The following is a 1,643-nucleotide window of genomic DNA, read 5'->3' on the forward strand; positions in this document are numbered from 1 at the left end:
TCAACCAAAACAGAAGATAGTACAGAAGAAATCAAACTTGCACCCACAAATGTAAAGAAACAGGACACTCCACAAGAGGGTAAACCTGCAAAACAATCAGATGGAGGCATGATTGAAGTGGGAGGAGTCAACCACTGCAAACTAGCAGAGGAAAATTTGATTGACAGGCCTACATCTCTAGAAGAATCCATCTGTGAAATCGACACAGGCAATGATGACTCAGTGATGATGATATCTTACCATGACTACTTGTCTCACAGCCAATCAGAAGCTGAGGAGGAAGAGGATGACAAAGTCACCACTGATGTCATTGACCTAGAGAACAATGACCCTGAAGACTCCAACAATGTTGGAGATATAATATCTTACAGTGACTTTCTTAAAGGGGGTATAAGAGAAACAAAAGATGCCCATCACACTGAAGATGTTAAAATTGTTGACGAAACATCGAATCCGGAAATACCGTATGAAGACTTTGTGAAGAATATGGGTAATACCACAACTGAGAATAACATGGATGCAAATGATGTATCTAAACAGTCAGGAGAATTACTATCTGGATCACCAAACTCATCAGGACAAGGAAAGATGGTGACAGTAGAAGCACAGGTCCACTGTCTTACAGAGGAAGGTGTTTCTAAGAAAAAACCAACAGAGTTACTAAAACAAGGCAAAAGAGCATCAACTCCTAAGACCAAGGGGAGAAAAAAGTCTAATGTCGTTATAGAAGAAGTGGACTTAGTCATCGAGGAATCAAATGACAGTAACAAGAAGGTAAACGAAGAAAGGGCGAAGATCCAAAAGTCGATCACAGCAGCAAGGAACCTCGATCCGGAAACAAGAGCACGCAATGAAGAGATCAAGAAAAATTTCATGGCGAACTTTCGACAACCTGCTGCGAAGAAAAAGGCGGCAGAAGCAGAAGAAAAGAATGAAGAATCTGCAAAAGAAGAGCAAGAGAAGGAAACTGAAGATGCAAAAGCTGACAAGAATCGATCCGTCAAGTCCTTACCCCCTGCATCTAAGAGTAACACCAGGGTAAGAAAACCTGCGTCTAAGAAAGCATTAGAAGAGAAAGAAGAAGAAAGTCCAGTTTTGAAGAAAACTGCAAAGTCTGACAGAAAAAATACAAAGAAGAAAGCCACAGAGGAAGATACTGCATCAACAAAGGTGAAGAAGAAAACAGATAACAAAGCTACAAAAAAGAAAAAGAAGGAAGAAACAACAAAAGAGGCAGAAACAGTAGAAGTTGTGGAGCCTGAAGTTCAAGAAACGCCAACAAGAATGACAAGGTCGGGACGGAAGTGCGTTTATAGGGCGCAGCTGTTGACCCTGGGGTCACCGAACACACCCAGCCCCATACGTCTCCGACTGACCAGGGTTTCAAGGAGGAGGCAAGGTCAGCTAGACAATCCAGAAGACGTAACGCCCAAGAGCAAGAAAAAGGCAAAGGTAGATAGATATTTCTTTGTTGATAAAGAAAATGGAGCTGTCAACTGTCATAATACTTTATTTTGTGTCTATCAATACATTTCGGAAATTTTTTTTTTACTATATTCTTTTAACATTGAAACAGCTCCATAAACGTTCATCATAGGGGGTTATGTTTAATGGATGTATATAAACTATGTATAAAACAATAC

At 40.4% G+C, this 1,643-nt stretch overlaps 2 protein-coding genes across 2 annotated transcripts in view; both read left to right on the forward strand.

The window, feature by feature from the left end:
- Window positions 1-6: 6 nt before the first annotated feature.
- LOC118428913 (glutamic acid-rich protein-like) lies at window positions 7-1,074 on the forward strand (the record flags this gene model as incomplete). The annotated part of the gene is given in 1 exon segment (XM_035839201.1): window positions 7-1,074. A coding segment is annotated over 1 exon segment (966 nt), but the record flags the coding sequence as incomplete, so codon positions are not given.
- Window positions 1,075-1,284: 210 nt separating this feature from the next.
- LOC118429321 (ATPase family AAA domain-containing protein 5-like) overlaps window positions 1,285-1,643 on the forward strand; it is a 17,345-nt gene continuing 16,986 nt past the window's right edge. Inside the window, exon 1 of the mRNA XM_035839803.1 lies at window positions 1,285-1,452. Within this exon, the coding sequence (XP_035695696.1) occupies window positions 1,285-1,452 (168 nt within the window). The remainder of the gene's footprint in view (window positions 1,453-1,643) is intronic.

The sequence above is a fragment of the Branchiostoma floridae genome, chromosome 13 (genome assembly GCF_000003815.2).
Source record: "Branchiostoma floridae strain S238N-H82 chromosome 13, Bfl_VNyyK, whole genome shotgun sequence".
Lineage (NCBI taxonomy): Eukaryota > Metazoa > Chordata > Leptocardii > Amphioxiformes > Branchiostomatidae > Branchiostoma > Branchiostoma floridae.